The 16,860-nt window shown below is 37.1% G+C and overlaps 1 protein-coding gene across 2 annotated transcripts in view; it reads left to right on the top strand.

The window, feature by feature from the left end:
• Nucleotides 1–16,860, top strand: part of TBCK (TBC1 domain containing kinase) — a 270,070-nt gene that overhangs the window by 86,406 nt on the left and 166,804 nt on the right. For both annotated transcript variants that reach the window (XM_007495831.2, XM_001363355.4), the window contains exons 13-17: nt 85–134; nt 365–494; nt 8,841–8,939; nt 15,008–15,070; nt 15,608–15,734. In XM_007495831.2, coding sequence (XP_007495893.1) covers nt 85–134; nt 365–494; nt 8,841–8,939; nt 15,008–15,070; nt 15,608–15,734 — 469 coding nt within the window. The remainder of the gene's footprint in view (nt 1–84; nt 135–364; nt 495–8,840; nt 8,940–15,007; nt 15,071–15,607; nt 15,735–16,860) is intronic.

A 16,860-nucleotide genomic window follows, 5' to 3' on the forward strand; every position in this document is an offset into this window, starting at 1 on the left:
TATATTATTTTTCCTGCAAAAGACAGATCCATGCTGGTGCTTCAGATGGTTCTAAGAATTTTTTTTTTTTTTGTAAATTTACAGAGATTAAAAGACGTTGGTGGAGAAGCATTTTACCCCTTACTTGAAGATGAGTAAGTACATATTATGACACTGAATATTCATTTCTTCTTTGGTTGTCTGTGTTACAGTGGAATGTAGTCTGTGTGGTCTGGGCATTTGGTTAGATAATTCCTAAGAAGGAGAGAATCTTCTAACTGGGCATTTTGATGGTTTTTATTTTGTTTTGTTTTTGTTGGTGGTTTCTTTTTATTCTGTGTTTTACATTTAGTAATCCTGTTGCCTTTTGTTCCCTGTTTCATAGCCAGTCCAATTTGCCTCATTCAAACAGTAATAACGAGTTGTCAGCAGCTGTCACTCTTCCTTTGATCATCCGAGAGAGGGACACAGAGTACCAGCTCAACAGAATTGTTCTCTTCGACAGGCTCCTGAAGGTAGGGGTCCCATGATAGCTGCAGCAAGTCATATGCAGTCAGACCTGTTTTAAGAGATTTCTCCATTAAATCTTAGGATAATAGAGCTGCCATTTGAAGCTAATGTCTTATGACTTATATTCAGCAAACAGTAAGTACTTACTATATGCAAGATAGTCTTTTTTTTTTAGACCCTCTCCCTTCTGACTAAAATTCAATGCTAAGTATCTGTTCCAAAGCAGAAGAGCAGTAAGGGCCAGGCAATGGGGATTAAGTGATTTGCTCAGGATCACACAACTAGGAAGTGTTTGAGGTCAGATTGGAACCCGGAACCTCCTGACTCAAGGCCTGGCTCTACTCACTGAACCATCTAGTAGCTCTGGAAGGCACTCTTTTAAGAGCAATGTTTTCATTGATACTATGAGGGGGGAAATATGTGTGTGTGTTTATATGTGTACATGCACACTTCTGTGGGGCATCTATATAGGTATATATATATGTGTATGTGTATATATAATCTGTATATGTTATACATACACATATGTATAAACAAATACATACATTTTCCCTCTCATAGCTATAAATTATTATGTAGGTTTTACCAGAATGCCTAGCATTTAGCAAATGCTTACTGTTTGCTGAACTAAAGACAAATTATGAAAGATAAACTTCAACAGTAGCAGTAGTTTCTAAGGATTCATGGAGAAATCTTTTTTATATTTATATATACAACATATACTATACACATACAAACACACATTCTTCCCCATTGGATTCTGGGTTCCACAAAGGCAAGAATTAGCATTTGCCTCCTTTTTTATCCCCAGAACTTAGACAGTGCCTGGCATATCATAGGTACTTAATAAACGTTGATCAATTGATTGAATGTTTGTGTTTGTGTTTCTCTAGATGGATAGACAGATTAGATACATAGATACAGATGTTTATGTATATGTGTATACACATACACATATATAAATGTTTATTAATTGATATATATTATATAAAAATATGATGCACTATATATTAAACATGTTGCACAGTAGAATCATGTATTATATTAAAATATAAAGTTCTAATTATTTTTCTATATTTACACATGCACACATATAATCGGTCCTTGTCATTTCTAGTAGTTGTGTTCTAAAAAGTTCCTACAAGTACTGAATTAGCAAATACTGAACCATTGCTTCTATGGGAAAGCCAAGGTTAGGTTCCTTTGAGCTTCTTCTAGTCACAGCATTTACATTATCACTTTCCTGACTAGCCTCATGTATGGATGGGCCAATTATCTCTTCCTTTTTCTGGATGTTGCTGATTCATTGCCAATGAATTCATGGCCAACAGCACTAGAACATGCTTGACCTAAGCTTTGCTTACATGTCTTTTCTGTGTAAGACACATCACAGTCCTCTTCTGCATAGGAACACTAGACAATACATCAACACTAAGCTTGGGGCCATTCTAAACAGTAAAATAAGAAGGCAGGTTGTCTTCTTGTTTGACCTTATCTGGGAACATGTACATTGACTGGGCAACTCAAATTTTTCTCTGCTCTGCTCGTGTCTAAAACTGACTGTGAAAGAGCCACAAGAACTGATTTAGAATTGACAAATAGGGAGCAGCTGGGTAGCTCAGTGGATTGAGAGCCAGGCCTGGAGATGGGAGGTCCTAGGTTCAAATATGGCCTCAGACACTTCCTAGCTGTGTGACCCTGGGCAAGTCACTTGACCCCCATTGCCTAGCCCTTACCACCCTTCTGCCTTGGAACCAATACACAGTATTGATTCCAAAATGAAAGGTAAGGGTTTAAAAAAAATTTTTTTTAAGTTACAAAATACATTTTGCAAGTAGGCAGATTTGCAAAAAAAGAAAGGTGTGAATAATGGGGATCAACTGGAGGGAGGGGGGAAAGAGAGAAAGATTATGAATGGTGGTTTTTCACTTATTTCCTTATATTTATATATAAATGTAGTAAAAAAGACCTGAGTTCAGATCAAGCCTCAGACACTTGCTGATTGTGTGATTGACCCTGGGAAAATCACTTAATTTTGCTTGCCTCAGTTTCCTCATCTCATAGAGTGATTAGCACAGTGCTTGCAACATAGTAAAAATTATATAAATTTTAGCTATTATTATTAAATTTATATACATTGTATTGTGCAGGCTTGCTATGATACAACCTTTGGGTTTCATACTTAGAGGCAAAAACATCTTATTATGACATGCTTTTGGTATATTTGTAACTAAATATCTGCGTCAATGCCAACATATACCCATCTTACGTCAAAAACTGATTTCTGGTGAGGAAAATTATATTTAGGGAACTTCCTGTGTATATATTTCTCTTTGATTTGTGTGTGTGAATGGGATATTATTTATTCTTCCAGGCCAAGAGTATCTGCCATTTCATGGGTACAGGAATCTCTACCATTAAAAGCTCAAACTTTCTGTGAATTTGTAGAATATCTTTGAGAACTGCCATGACCAATAACCTCCTTAGCATGCAGCCATCCTGGGGATAAGCACCCCAACCTTAATTGGGCTGGTTCTCCAATTGGGCTAAACCAAAAATAGTTATCTGGGGGAAAAAGCCATAGTCAGACACAGCAAGATTGAGCACACTGAAGTTCATACACTAAAAATGTCTGAAACTTTTTAGCTGTCTACTTTATTACCAGAAGTATTCACTGACAATTCAGAGTTCACTCTTGTCTTTGAATTTTGTTTCCTTGGCAGTATACTGACAAATGATTCACTGCTAGACAAGGAATTAGAAGTGATATAGCATGTCCTTTGAGAGACTAGTAGAGAAAGTCTGAGATCAATATAACATATTCTATACTAAGCCAAAATTTATGACTTAAGCCTATTAGTTGAAAATTTACCTAAGAATCCAGTACAAGGCCACGTAATTATTAATTTCCTGTTGGACAATGAAAATTCAGCCAATCAGTATTTGTCAAGAGGTGGAGAGACTCAAGTGAGTGAGACCAATTAATTAGGAAGTTATTTCAGTAGTCCATACAAGAGGAGATGACAGCCTATACTGGGATAGTAATTGTGTGAGTAAAAAGAAAGGGATAGAGGTAGAAATGACAAAGTTAGCAACTGATTGGATACCTAGTCAAAGAGTGAAGCATTGGGTGCAAAAATCAAAATTCAGAGGCTCAGAAGAATGGTGATGACTGTGTCAGAAATAGGGATGGATATTTGCTAGAGAAATGAGATCAGGGAATGATAATGAATTATGCTTTGGTCATACTGAGTTTGACATGACTATAAGACTTCCCATCGAAAATGCCCAAGAGATGGTTGGACACACAAGATTAGAGCTCAATCAATTGATTGATTATTAAGTATTTCCAGTAATAATGACTGTTAATAACTGATGATTTGCTTTTGAATGTTTGAAAAGTACTTTAATCAATCAATATGCATAGATACTACCATGTTCTATCATTGTCCTCAGATAAAAGGATAAAACTGAAAGTCCCTTCCCTCAAGGAGCTTATATTCTATACATATTCTCATATTCTAGAAGTAATAACATACCTACATAAATATACACCAAATTTATACAGAGTAAACTGGAGGAATAGAACTAATGGCTAGTAAGGTCAAGAACTATCTGATGCTCCAAGTAGCTTTCCAGTTAAGTTTTAGGGGAAAGTAGGGATTCTAAGAATAAGGAATGAGAAAGGTTTGGTAAATCACTTGTGCAAGCCTCTACCCATATATTATCTCATTTGATCCTTCCAACAACCTTGTAAGGCAAGTACTATTATCATTTTGCAGATGAAGACACTAAGGATTTTCCACCAGCCTGTGGTCACACAATCAGTGTCATGAGACTCCTGATTCCACCTTCATCTTTCTTTCTCTTACACTATTCTGTCTTATCATTTACCCAGTATTATGTAAGGGCCTTTTAGAGGATACAAGAAAATGACAAAGCATGGAATTTCTAATTGGCTTAGGTAACAAAACTGCTGTGTTAGGAACAATAAAGAACAATTAGTCTAATTAGTATGTTAGCAATATGGAAGATACCTAGGCCAGGGGTTCTTAACCTTTGTATGTATATGTCATGGACTTCGTTGTTGGTCTGGTGAAGACTATCAAGCCTTTGTCAGAAAAAAATATCTTTAAATATATAAAAGACTATTCCTGTAGTTAAAAAGGAAAACAGTTATATTGAAATAAACTCACAAATCCTAGATTTAGAAGTCCTGAATTAGAGTACAGGCAATGAAAATGGAGAAGGGGTAAATTGGAGCAACAGTAAGCACTAAGTTCCTTCATAAATATTAGCTGAATTACTGATGTTTTGTTGAATGATATGGATGGTAATAAAGATGGTTTTAAGCTTATTAATTATTTATAAAGCATTTATTATGCATCTGCTGTGTTCCTAGACCTTGTCTAGCCATTGAGGATAATATAGAAGTATCAAAAACAGTACCTCCTCTTCAAGGAATTTGTGATCTAACACAGTATTTTAAAATACTCGGAGTTTAGAGGAATGAGAGATCAGAGAGCTTGAAGTAGTGAGAGAAAAAGACTTGGGCTGATCCTTGAAGAATAAATCTGTATTCATAAGGGGAAAGGAAACATATGCAAAAAAAATGAATGGTAAGAGTTAACATTTGTGTTTTTCAGGAAATAGTGAGAAAGATGAATAGTTCGGGTGGGATACAGAAGAGAGCTGTAGTGATTTTTTTTTCCTTTAATGATTACCTTCTGTCTAAGAATCAATACTAAGTATCTGTTCCAAGGCAGAAGATTTGCAGGAGCTAGGCAATTAAGGTTAAGGTGACTTGTCCAGGATCACACAGCTAAGAAGTACCTGAGGTCATATTTGAACCCAGGACCTCTTGTCTCTAGCACTGGCTCCCAATCCACTGAGCCACCCAACTGCCCCAATACCAATAGTTTCTAAGGAAAATTAGTCAGAATGGTTGGTTAAGACAGAGGAATTTGGTGGCACAGAGAATGAAGAGGAAGAAACTTTTGGAGCAAAACACTGGCAGGAAGATTGGTTAGACACAGAAGCGGTACTTAAGTAGAACATTCCTCAAGGTTTAATGTTAAGAGACTTGGGTTTGAATTTTGCCTCATATTAGCTTTGAGACAATAAACAAGTCATTTAAGCCTTTGGATCCTCAGTTTCCATATCTGAAAGATAGTATTTGGACTGGGTACCTGAGTGTTGTTATGAGGAGGACACTTTTCCATCTCCAGATTGCTAAAGTAATTTGAGTATGGTATTATGATTAGGAGAAAGAAAAGGATAAATGTAAAAAGACTCCAAAAATAGGAACCTTTATAACCAGATTAGTAACATCATTGTCATTGGGAGGAATAAGCTAGTTTTAGGGGAGAAAATGATGATTTTGTTTTTAGTAATGGTAATTTTGAGATAATGAGATTTCTAAGCAAGAAAAAGCATATAAACAGTTGGAAATAAGAAGTAGTGGAAAGTCAAAACTAGAGAATATAGACTTAGAGTCTTTTATAAGGGGTATTAGTTGAATCTATGGGATTTCAAAGGTTCAAAGACAGTTTGGTAAGTACTTAGAGTTAAAATGTAGAGTAGTCTAAAGGAATCACTAGTCAGACAGAGGAGTTTTGACAGTGAGAAGAATTTAGGATAGGGTCATGAAAGCCAAGGATGAAGAATTAGACTTATCAGAATATCATTCAAGTAAAATTTACAGTGCCCTCTGTTATCCAGGAATAATAAGTATCGCCATTCTGGAGGTAGAAAGTAAAGAATAGTTAAGAAGTCAATGGTAAGGGTGAAAGAGGGGAGTATAAAAGCTGGCTTGAAACTTACCATTAAGAAAAGTAAGATCATGTCAATAAGTCCCCTCACTTCCCAGCAAATAGAAGGAGAAGAAATGGAAGCCATGTCACATTTTTATATACATGGGCTCAAAGATCTCTCTAGAGAATAGTAACCTTGAAATTAAAAGATGTTTGATTGTTGGAAGAAAAGTTATAGCAAGTGTGGACAGCATTCAAAAAAATAGAAATATCACCTTGCTGACAAAGGTCCATATAGTCAAAGGTATGATTTTTTCCTGTAGTAATGTATGACTCTGAGAGTTGGACCATAAGGAAAACTCTGATCCTGGAGAAGACTTTTGAAGGTACCCTGAGCGATAAGGACGTCAAATCAGAGAATATTTTAAGAAATCAATTCAGATTATTCATTGGAAGGACAAATACTAAAGCTGAAACTTAAATACTTTTACAACATGGTGAAAAGACCAGATTCATTCATCAAAAGATCTTAATTCTGGAAAAGATTAAAAGCAAAAAGAGGAGATTGCAGAGTATGATGTGAATCAAGAGTGTCATGGAAGCAACAGACATGAGCTTGGACAGACTTCAGAAGACAGAGGAGAAGGGTCTGGCATGTCTATGGGGGTCACAAAGAGTCACATATGACTGAACAGTGACAAAATATCACTTTCAGTGGACTGACTCCAATAAATGGATTAAATGCTGTAATTTATTAATATGAGAGAACCACAGGTAGGTTGTGTAAAAACTTGGATAGTTTGTTGAATCAAGGACTTAAAGCAATATGGCATAACCTTTAGTATTCAGAGGGAAAGTAACAGGCAAACTGCTTTGACTAGGAACCATTGATACATTTATTAAGCATTTCCTATGTTCAGAACACTATGCTAACTAATGGACATAAAAGGGAAAAAATAATGCAGTTCCTGTCCTCAAGGAGATTATATACTGTTAAGCTGATACAGTAAGTATAGTTAAAACATAGGGCAGTATTAAACAAGAGTTCCAGAGTGGACTAAGAAAGTCTGAGGATTTTAAGAGAGAGTTACAACAAACAAATGACATAGCCTATGCACAGTGACCAATATAGCCAAGATTCAGAGTTTGTTGAAACTAAAAGTTATTACTGTAATAGATGATAATAAGGGACTATATTTGATGGGTAATTGATAACTAACAGACCAAGTAGTCATCTTCTTTTTGCCTACCCTCTCTTCCTCCCATTTCCTCCCTCTTCTCCCAGCCTCCCTCTTATTCAGCCTCTTCAGCTTCCCTCCCCCCCTTCTTCTTTCTAAGTCACTCAGGGTGAGTGTGGTGTCTCAAATGAAAATACTTTTCCTCTTCTTTATCTTAAGCAAGGGGTTTATTTGGGTAAGACAGGAAAAGATAGAGAATGGAGGTAAGAGGGTTGGGGATTTTCCTAACACTACAGTAAGCCTTAGATTGGAGAATATTGGGATAGAGTTCAAATTGAGAGGAATGATTGATAGGTCTGGCAATTCAGTCACTATCATAAACAGAGCAAGTCAAAGAGTTGTCTCTGGACTATTGTCCTTCCTTCTTCAATCTCCAAGATCAAGAGAACCACCTCTCCTTCCTGTCTTTCAAGGTTAAAAGACATAATCCTTCAGTTGGTAAGTTCCTTCCTTCAAAGTTCCTTCCTTCAACTGCTTTTCCTGATAACCTTCCAAATGGAACCTTCATTTGATTGACAGGTCATCAGCCTCCACTTCTGCCTTTTGCATGCTTCCCAATTCCTCTCTTCCGCATTACTAACCTATTATATGGTGCACAGTATAAGATCCAAAGGGGTTGATAGGCACTGGGGTTTAGAAGGCATGTGTAATTATCATTGCCTTTTAGCAGCTTCAAATTCTGTAGAGAAAGATGAAATGTACACTTAAAATTATATACAAAGTATATGCAATATATATCAAAGAGTTACATGGTAATTTGTTAGGGGGAGCAATTAGGAAAGGCTTCATAGAGAAAGTTGCATCTGATTGGAGTTCTGAAAGAAGTTAGAGATTCTTAGTGGCAGAGAAGAAAAGGGTGTTGTTCATTGTAGATATAAGGGAAAAAAGAGATAGTTGTGTGTATGTGTAGCAATAAGTAGAACTGAAAGGGTAGCCTCTACATGGCAAAAACATTCTCCTGTTGTCATTTTACCATCCTAGCTCCACCTTCCTTATATTTTCTATCCACCCAAACTGGTTCATCTACTACTATGCACACAACTAAGTTTCCATTCAAAAAATCTTTATTAAACACCAATTCTGTACTAAACACTGAAAATACTAAAAAATATACAGTGATATGGCAAGGGGAAGAAGTATAAGAATAGATCAGGATAGCAAAAACCTCTCTGATCTGGTCACAGGTCTTTATTTGGCTCATAAATACACACAGCTAATAACAACATCAGTAGTGGCAACCTCCAACACTAAGGGATTTGTTAAAGGTTGATGTCAGCATGATTGCATATGTTTTCAGGATTGCCTTGGATGAAAGATAGATTTGGTCATTTAAAGCCTTTTTCATGTTTTCATTCCATAGGCTTACCCATACAAAAAAAACCAAATCTGGAAAGAAGCCAGAGTTGACATTCCTCCACTCATGAGAGGTTTAACCTGGGCTGCCCTCCTGGGAGTTGAGGTAAGAATAAGCAAGAAGAAAGGCAGGTAAGTAATTGAGACTGTTCAGAAATGCCAGGAAAAGATGAAGAATAAAAAGACTACTCATATTCTATTTCAAGTTATTAAAAGAACACTAAAGAGGAGAACAAATAGCATGTTGGCAGCTTTTCAAATTTATTTCCAACATTTCTATGAATAAGTCTCATTAGATTATATAGTTCAAATTAAGGAGAAAAAACAATTTAATAGAAACAGAACAGTACCAAAAATATCATGGAATCCTTTAGTTAGATTTCCTTTGTTGCTGAATTTCTTATTCAGGCATTATGTAAATAACAAACAAAAGGGGGGGGGATCTCAATTGCATTTTAGGATAGGCAGTGTGTTACAGGAAAAAGGTTCTATACCAAATGAGAAATTAGGAAAACTTTGATTCAGATCTTATATAAGTTCTATAACTAAGCCAATTCCTTATACTCTCACACTCAAGTCTCTCCTCATGGGATTGGACTCAATGGCTTCCCAAGTCCCTTCAAGCTTTGAATCTAATATTCTATGAAAGCAGTAATTTTTTTTAATGGAGTGTTTTAATAATTTTTTTCCTCAAAAGTTTTATTTATAGGTAGAAGCCATAGTACTAGTCTAAAATGACAGTAGACAGTAGACAGTATGGATTTCTAACAGACTTGAATCAAGGCCTGAATTATCTCTAAGCTTTACTTTATCCTTCTTATCTCTTCGCCTTTGTCCTAACTGTCCCCTCTCTTGGAATGCCCTCCCTCTTTACCTTTGCTTCTTAAAATCCTTTGATTTCTTCAAAACGTTTTTCAACTATCCTTTTCTACACAAAGCCTTATAATCTTAGCAGTTTGGTGTCTTTCTCTTCCCTTTTCCTCCTCCCCCCAAAACATTTATCTTGTATTTATTGTTTATGTATTTTTATTTATTCACATACATGTTGTTTTCCCTTATTCCTACCAAAGTTGTATCAATCTTTGGATCTCATTGGGTCAGCATAACCTTAGTCCTTAGCAAAGGGCCTCTCAGCAGGTAGAGGTGATCCAACTTCCCAGTCACATGGAGCCAGTTGCAAAAATGAACTAAGCATTGTGTGGATATTACAAGGAGATTGGTTTCAATTAAGGTAGAGAATAAACTTCCTCATGGTTAGTGATGTTCAAAATTGGAATGGGTTACTTCAGAAGTAATGAGTTCCTTTGAATTTAGAGTTTTTAAGAAGATATTCAATGATTTATTGGAGATATGGAGATGGAATCCATGATTGGAAGAGGAATTGGGTGTCATTGCTTTTGACTCAAGATTTTGGAATTCCTGCACAATCACTGTAGTCTTAGGATACTTGGTTTCCTGCTGATTTTAATCATATTTAAAATCAGAGCTGCTCTTTGGCCTTTAGCCAAGCATCAAGAAACATTTACAATTGACTAGCACATGAAATCATAGAATTATAGGTCAAGATCTGGAAAGGACTGAGAGCTCATCTATTCCAAACTACTCAATTTACAGAGGCAGGCACTGAATTCCATGGAGCTTAGATGAGTTTCCCAAGATCCCACATGTGATTTGATCTCCAATCTTTTGAATTTAATTAATGCTCTTTGCCTTGCAAAGATTGATGCAAGGGGTTTTCTCACAATTACGCATGTCAAGCAACCCATATGTCTTATCTGAAAGTTGACCCCATATTGGCCAATGTAACATTTAAAATTGGTGAGGGATAAACTGTAGTGAGTTAAAATGGTGGAAGATATAAACTGTGATAGATATAAGAGAGGGAAATAAATTTGACCACAGAAAATATGTTTCACTACAGTGTCTTGGTTTTAAATCAAATATAAGGTGGTCGCCAGGGAACATATTCCCAAATTATGAATATGCCCAAGTCAACTGGGTTTTTTAGAGAATTTAATTAATAATACAATGAGGAATTAAAGAACAGGAGAAGGAGAGAGAAAAGGAATTAATGAGAAAAAATAGGTTGGCCAGGGCAGGCCTGGCCAACCCAGGTCTAAGCCTTAAGAGAGGAACCAGTCAGTTATCACTCACCATAAGATTTGTCTTAAGCAAGGATGTCTGGGGAAGAGAATCTCCCCAGAGGGAGTTCCAGCCAGAGTCAGCCTCCCAAGGGACTTCTTCTCAAGAGATCTTCAAAGTGCCTCCTCCAAAAGGATCTATCTCCAAGGATCCAAGGATCTCCAAGCCTCTCCAAGCCTCCAAGGATCCCTTGCTCAAGAGATTCCTTTTCTTATATAGGAGGTTTTTTCCTATGTCACCTCCCCTAAGTTCTTCCATCTACCAATCACCGTAGATGTTTTCTAAAAGACAGCCCATCTGAATTCCTGCTAAGTCGACTAACCTCCTCAGTAAGTCTGAACCAGAGAAAATGCTGCTTTGTCGACTAATCCCCTCAGTAACTCTGAACCAGAGAAAACACAGCTGAGTCGACTAATCTCATTAAGAGAAAACTTGCCCGAACCCTTTTAGGTACCTAGCATCCCATTGTATCAATTCTAAAAAACAGTCATGGCTCAAAGAACTCCTTGCTTTATTATAAGCATGGGTCCAAGTACTTTCATTGTTTAGCAAGGAGTTTTCTCCCCTAAAGCAGTCTTAAGTATGGATGGAGTAGAAGTCCTCCCATAGCAAGGAGTTTTCTCCCTTAAAGCAGTCTTAGGTACGGGTGGAGTAGAGGTCCTCCCATTTCTGATCCTGGCGAGTTCTCACATCAAAATGGGGAATGTTTCCAGTAGGGAATTTGTTCCAATGGAGGATTCCTCAATGTGGAAATTTTTAACATTCACAAGTCTGAGAAATTTCAAGATTTACACCAATCAGGTGGCTTCTATATTCCTTTAATTGTTAACAGAAATGAGGGTGGAGTGGGATATCTCTTTTTCTGATTCCAGGGAATTGTACCTATTTGCTCTCCCTACCTTCCCAAGTTGGTGTATGGGGTGTTCAGGGAGGGGTAGTATCTCTGGTATGGAGGGCTAGGGCAGCTCTCCAGCCTCTGACCCCCACCTGACACCCAACTCTCACTTGTGGCTCCCAGTAGCTGCTAGCATGCAGCAGCGGCTACACCCCAGGCAATGTCTTCGACAGGCCAGCCAAACCTTGTGAGGGTAGCCATCGGGTCGTTGACCCCTGGTGAACTAAGGCTTTGCTCACCCAGCATGTGAAGACTGCTTTGGCTGAACAGATGGAAGAAACCAATAAGAAGGTTCAACGGCCAAGAGGACGATGCAGCAAAGCACAGTGGAGTGCTCAGGGCGTGTTGGAGCACAAAAGACAACACGGCCATCCAATGCAGCTGAGGAAGTCTCCAGGTGTAACGACTTTTCATGCCACTGGACCCAGGCTTCCAACGCCGAGAGAGTGAGACTGTCTCTGTGCATCGACTTTTCCACTTAAATCTCCTTCACGCACAAGTGTCTTTGTGCACACTCATCTATCATAGATGAAAATGCACAAAGACAAACGTCATCCTTGGTTACCGAGAGACTACAACTAGTCTAAAATCAAGAAGACCTGAATTCAAATTTTACTTCAATAAGTGAAACTATGGCCTAGTCACAAAATCTCTGTGTGCTTCAGTTAATTAACTCTCTGGGACTTAATCTATTATATTATAGGTTATATAGCATAATCTATTATATCATATATCTTTCTATCTGTGTGGCGGTGAGAGTTCTCATACTAGGAATTTCCTGTTGTTACAATATCACAGATCCTTCATGATTTGCATAAACTAATATATCTTAAAATATGTAGTATTATTAGTGTCACAATATATATGATCTACTTGTTCATAGATAAGTTATGTCTGGCTTGATCTACTTTGCCACAACTCAAGTCATACTTAGGCAAGGATGCACTGATACATTTTCAGTGTTTCAGTGATTTAATGATAAAAATGAGAGATAGCATGCATCCATTGTCAAGTTATTTGTAGGTCATGGAATGAGATAAGAGAAATGTGGTTGGGATCAGGAGGGTCAGAGACAGACTTACAGGCAGATTCAGTGTCTCATGCTGATCAGTGACAAAGTTTAATGACTTGGGGTACATACTTATAGAGAAAATGATGTATGCTAAGGAATTAGGTAAGCCTTTTGCAGGGTCAATGGTTAGTAATGACTTACAATCTTAATACAATGACTTAGTTTACCTCACCAAAATGGTGTTTTTAATGTTAGGGGTTAGGCTACTATAGTCACATGAAAAAAAATGCTCAAAATCACCACTGATTAGAGAAGTAAAAATTAAAACAACTCTGTGGTACCACCTTATACCTATCAGATTGGCTACTAAAGCAGAAAAGAAAAAAAGACAAATGTCGGAGGGGATGTGGAAAAGTAGGGACAGTTGGTAGAGTTGTGAACTGAGCCAGCCATTCCAGAGAACAATTTTTAATTGTACTGAAAGAGCTGTAAAATTCTACATACCCTTTGACCCAGCAATACCACTACTATGTCTGTATCCTAAAGAGATCAAAGGAAAAGGACCTACTTATACAAAAATATTTATAACAAATTTTTCTTCGTGGGGGCAACAAAATTGAGAGAATGCACATCAATTGAGGAATGGCTGAACAAGCTGTGGTATATGATTGTGATGGAATAATCACAGTGAGTGCTAGAAGAAGTGATGAGTAGGATGGTTTCATAAAAACCTGAGGTGGACTTCTATGAAATGATGCAAAGTGAAGTGAGCAGAACCACAACGTTGTACACAGTAGCAGCAATGTTGTATGATGATCAACTGTGAATGACTTAAGTATTCTAGACAGTGATCCAAGACAATTCCAAAGGACTTATGTTTGAAATGTAATAGCTTCCTCCAGGGGTAGAACTGATGGAGTCTCGCTGCAGATTGAAGCATATTTTTTTACTTTCTTTATTTTCTTGGGGGTTGAGGGTTGGTGTTTACTTCCATAACATGATTAATGTGGAACTGTGTTTTGCATGGCTTCATATATAAAATCTCTATGATATTACTTGCTTTCCCAAGGAGGGGGAAGGAAGAGTAGGGAGAGAATTTGGAACTCAAAAATATTTTAATGAATATGTTTTTAAAATTACATGTAGTGATACCCAGTGGAATCACACGTCGGCTATGGGGAGTGGGGGGGAAGGAAAAGAAAATGATCTTTGTCTTTAATGAATAATGCTTGGAAATGATCAAATAAAATATTATAAAATAAAAAAATTACATGTAATTAAGAAATATTTTGTAAATTAAATAAAAAACATATGAGGGAAAAACTTTAGGTGTTTGGAGGAGCCCAAACTAGCAAGAGACAACATGACAGGCCTAGTTGCTATCAGATTTTTCTCTGACAGCCTTCCTATTACCATATGCTCCTGCCTCTGTTGGCCTCTTACAAGGCCCATTGGTCACCATCTTTCTGCCTAGTTTGCTGTGCTCTTAGTGGGCATTACCAAGCTCCAATCTCTACAAACATGGAATATTTTATTGAACTCTGGAATCTTAGATTCAGGAAGACCCTAATTCAATTTCCCTTTCAGATGCTTATGAGCTGTGTGACCCCAAGCAAATCATTTAACACCTCTCAGCTTCAATTTCCTCAATTGTAAAATGAGGGAGTTGGACTCCTTGTCTAGGGTCTCTTCTTAATATACATTTATGATCCAACTATCTGGCATCCTGGTTCCTCCCCTAAATTCCTAATGATTCCCACTACTTTAAATATATCTGTTGTCAGAGTTAATCATTAGCATTATTTCTTGCTTGGTCAGGCAGACTCTAATCTAAATATAGAGGGGGCTCTTCAGGTTCTGAGAAAGTTTTTAATCTAAATTTGGATTGGAGTCACCTGTCAAGTTTAGGTAATTGTACCTTTAGGCAAAGTCTAACATGTTTCTGCACTTGGGTTTTATGGAGTTTGGTGGTAACTCTTTCCAAATGGGCAGGCTTCCACATTTCGGTTGTAATATGCTTTTGAGAAACCTCTTTTAAATGTTCCTAAAAAATAGCTTCCACTCATATGTTGATAACTGGGAAACTTTCTGGGAAATAATAGATTTCTTTTTTTGTTATTTTCAGGGTGCCATTCATGCCAAGTATGATGCCATTGATAAAGATACTCCAATTCCTACTGATCGACAAGTATGGCTTTCTTCTTCTTACAAGATTTGGAATGTTTCTGATATGCTTTTAAATCTTAGAAATTTATAAGAAAAAAAATCTCATCCTTTAATAGTAGTCAAATACCAACAAAACTCATGAAGCTAAGAGCTTCAGAACTGAGCCATAGAAAAATTTCCAAATTAATGAACTGGTTGTTTTTTCCCTAAAAGTTTCATACCTTCAATATACAGTGTACCTATTCTGTATAGAAAGTATCTAACTTAAAAACTATACTTTTATGCATATTTAGTACTATTACATATTAATATTAGTGGAATAGAATTATAATTATGTATGATAGAATTATAGCATTCAAAATGCAAAATCTCTCATGAACAAGTTTTATTTCTTCAGTGTATTTATTAAGTAGCAGATCCATATGTATTCACCTTTTCTTTTTCAAAGCAATTGCAAAGGTGGTCTGCCCTGAAATGCACATTCTTTTCCTTCTTTAGGAGTTTATTAAGCATCACTATGATTATCCTAATTCTACCCCAAGGTTTGACTGTTTTACAGATTGAAGTGGATATTCCACGCTGCCATCAGTATGATGAGTTGCTATCATCTCCTGAAGGTCATGCAAAGTTTAGACGGGTATTAAAGGCCTGGGTGGTTTCCCATCCAGACCTTGTATACTGGCAAGGTAAGAGGGTTGACTCTGGTTATGTTGGCTATTCTTGTAAAACCAAATAGTATGTGCAACAGATAACAGAAAGATGTAGGGAGAAAGACAGTGCAGTTATTGAGCCAAGCACTGTGCTAAATGCTGGAAATATAACTACAAGCAAATAGAAAGTCAGTTCTTTACCTTCAAGGAGCTTATGTTCTCATGGGGGGAAACAATGCAAAAAAAAAGAGAGAGAGAGAGAGATGAAGAGTATGGAGAGAGTGGATTCAGTGGAGAGACAAGGTAGAAAAGTCCAGACATTTAGGGTAGAACAAAAATGGAAGTGACCAGGTTAGCTGGCTGGGGCATTTCCTCAAATGAAAATACGGGGCAGTAACTCACCAACTGGAGAAGAGGGATGCTGGAGCAAAGGCATTTAAAAAAAAAATTTAGAATATTTTTCCATGGTTATATGATTCATGTTCTTTTCCTCCCCTCTTCCCTCCCTCATTCCAGCGATAACAAGCAGTTCCACTGGGTTATGCATGTATCATTGTTCAAAACTATTTCCATAATATTCATATTTGCAGTAGAATGACCTTTTAACATCAAAACACCAATCACATCCCCATCAAACCACGTAATCGATCATATGTTTTCTTCTGTGTTTCTGATCCCACAGTTCTTTCCCTGCATGTAGATAGCATTCTCATAAGTTCCTCTGGATTGTCCTGGGTTATTGCATTGCTGCTAGTAGAGAAGTCCATTACATTCGGTTGTACCACAGTGTATCGGTCTCTGTATACAATGCTCTCCTGGTTCTGCTCCTCTCACTCTCCATCAGTTCCTGGAGGTCATTCCAGTTCCCATGGAATTCCTCCAGTTCATTATTCCTTTCAGCACAATAGTATTCCATCACCATCAGATACCATAATTTATTTAACCATTCTCCAATTGATGGACACCCCCCACATTTTCTAATAGCAGAGGCATTTTTGCAGTGAGAAAGCTATGAGAGTGGTAGTGAAAAATATAAGTGATTGACAATTTCAGAAATTAAAATTCTAATATTTCAAAATTTATTAAAATAGCAAATAAAAAAAATTTTTAAATATGTCATAGAGGGGGCAGTGAGTTGGCTCAGTGGACTGAGAGTCAGGCC

The sequence above is a fragment of the Monodelphis domestica genome, chromosome 6 (genome assembly GCF_027887165.1).
Source record: "Monodelphis domestica isolate mMonDom1 chromosome 6, mMonDom1.pri, whole genome shotgun sequence".
In the NCBI taxonomy this organism is placed as follows: domain Eukaryota; kingdom Metazoa; phylum Chordata; class Mammalia; order Didelphimorphia; family Didelphidae; genus Monodelphis; species Monodelphis domestica.